The sequence below is a fragment of the Bos taurus genome, chromosome 15 (assembly GCF_002263795.3).
Source record: "Bos taurus isolate L1 Dominette 01449 registration number 42190680 breed Hereford chromosome 15, ARS-UCD2.0, whole genome shotgun sequence".
Taxonomy (NCBI): Eukaryota; Metazoa; Chordata; class Mammalia; order Artiodactyla; family Bovidae; genus Bos; species Bos taurus.
In genome coordinates this window covers 77,898,950-77,901,110 of record NC_037342.1, presented here as the reverse complement: position 1 = coordinate 77,901,110, position 2,161 = coordinate 77,898,950, and the positions used below count along the sequence as shown (strand labels likewise).

Below are 2,161 nucleotides of genomic sequence, written 5' to 3'. Positions count from 1 at the left end.
AGAGAAAGAAGGAAGGTGATCATAAAATAAGTGATTTATCCCCTAAAACACTTGTTAAACTATTCTCCTTTGCATTTGCACTTAGTTTGAGTCTTAATATTTTCTAATCTTGTGATGTTGTTGGATATCATGAAGCCAATCTGACCTCTGCCCTTTGATCATTACACTGGATTAGTGGGGAATCTTTGCTTACTTGCAACCCCATGGACTATACAGTCCATGGAATTCTCCAGGCCAGACTACTGGAGTGGGTAGCTGTTCCCTTCTCCAGGGGATCTTCCCAACCCAGGGATTGAACTCATGTCTCCCACATTGCAGGGGGATTCTTTACCAGCTGAGCCATCAGGGAAGCTCTTGCTTACTTAGGGAGAATCATAGTCGCAGTAACATTAAGTCCTTACATTTGTTTCTGCCATTTGTGTATGTCACTAAAATCAAAATCCTGTATGCGAGAGAGCAAAAGAGACACAGATGTATAGAACAGTCTTTTGGACTCTGTGGGAGAGGGAGAGGGTGGGATGATTTGGGAGAATGGCATTGAAACATGTATAATATCATATAAGAAATGAATCGCCAGTCCAGGTTCAATGCAGGATACAGAATGCTTGGGGCTGGTGCACTGGGATGACCCAGAGGGATGATATGGGAAGGGAGGTGGGAGGGGGGTTCAGGATGGGGAACACGTGTACACCTGTGGCGGATTCATGTTGATGTATGGCAAAACCAATACAATATTATAAAGTAAAAAATAATAATAATGATAAATGGTTAAAAATAAAATAAAATCAAAATCCATATCAAGAAAAGATAATAATGAGGCACACTTTTATAAATCACTTTCCCATTTTCACTCCAGCCCTGAGTTCTTCTTTTTGCCCCACAACCTCCTCATGGCAACTTTCACCTCTGCATTTCTGAGTGTGTAGATGATGGGGTTCAGCATGGGGGTGACCACCGTGTAGAACACGGCCACCAGCTTGTCCTCAGTGAAGGTGGAGGAGGGCCGCATGTAGAGGAAGATGGCGGGTCCAAAGAACAAGATGACCACCGTGACGTGAGAGGCACAGGTGGAGAGGGCTTTGCGTCTCCCCTCTGCTGAATGGTTCCTCAAGTTGACCAGGATGACAATATAGGAGGACACCAAGAGGAGGAAGGAGCACAGAGCAATTAAGCCACTGTTGGCCAACACAACGACCCCCTCCACAGAGGTGTCAGTGCAGGCAAGCTTGAATAATGGCTGGAGGTCACAGAAGTAGTGATCAATCACATTGGGACCGCAGAAGGGCAATTGGATGGTGATGAGAATCTGAATTATGGAGTGAAGAAAGCCCCCAAACCAGGAACCAGCTACTAGTATGTGACACAGCTGACGGTTCATAATGCTCATATAATGAAGAGGTTTGCAGATGGCGACATAGCGGTCATAAGCCATCACCACGAGCAAGAGGATCTCAGCGACCCCCAAGAAGTGAAAGAAGAATATCTGAGCCAGACAACCCTCCAGGGAGATGGTCTTAATCTTGGAAAGTAAGTCTGTGATGAATTTAGGGACAACAGTAGAGGAGTAACTGATCTCCACCAGCGACAGATGACTAAGGAAGAAGTACATGGGGGAACGCAGGCTCTTACTGACTCTAACCATCAGAACAATGAGGCCATTGCCCACCACCGTGGCCAAGTACATGGGAAGAAACACCACAAAGCACCCTCTCTGCACCTCTGGATCCTGGGAAAGACCGCTGATAATTAACTCAGTCACATTATTTGTACTCGCCATGGAATCCACTCGAAGAAGATGGATTTAAGAGAAGAGACCTGTGATAAAACAAACAGTCATAACACCCAGTCGTTCATGCTTACTTAGCACTTGCCTGTTGATGGAACTCTCACACATATCTGACTGGTTCATTTATTTGATCACTAATATAGTAAATGTTTGTCCAGTAGCCCAGTTTATGCAAGATGTGATTCAATATATCTCACAAAAACTATAATCTCCATATCCTAAGTGAGAAAACTGAGGCTCAGAGAGGTGGAAAATTAACCAAGCCTTCCAGTAAGAAATGGATTCAGAACAAGAACCAAATTGTTTTATTCTAACATGTTATTTCAAGGAAACCACACTGAAAAAAATAATTACTATCTCCAACATTTGAGAATG

The 2,161-nt window shown here is 43.9% G+C and overlaps 1 protein-coding gene across 1 annotated transcript; it reads right to left on the bottom strand.

The window, feature by feature from the left end:
* Positions 1 to 847: 847 nt before the first annotated feature.
* OR4B1 (olfactory receptor family 4 subfamily B member 1) lies at positions 848 to 1,777 on the bottom strand. Its single transcript, NM_001389952.1, has one exon. The coding sequence runs from the start codon at positions 1,775 to 1,777 to the stop codon at positions 848 to 850; it is 930 nt and encodes a 309-aa protein (NP_001376881.1).
* Between the last annotated feature and the right edge of the window lie 384 nt (positions 1,778 to 2,161).

Coding starts and splice junctions, on each gene's coding strand:
- OR4B1 (NM_001389952.1), bottom strand. CDS start 1,777: ATGGCGAGTACAAATAATGTGACTGAGTTAATTATCAGCGGTCTTTCC.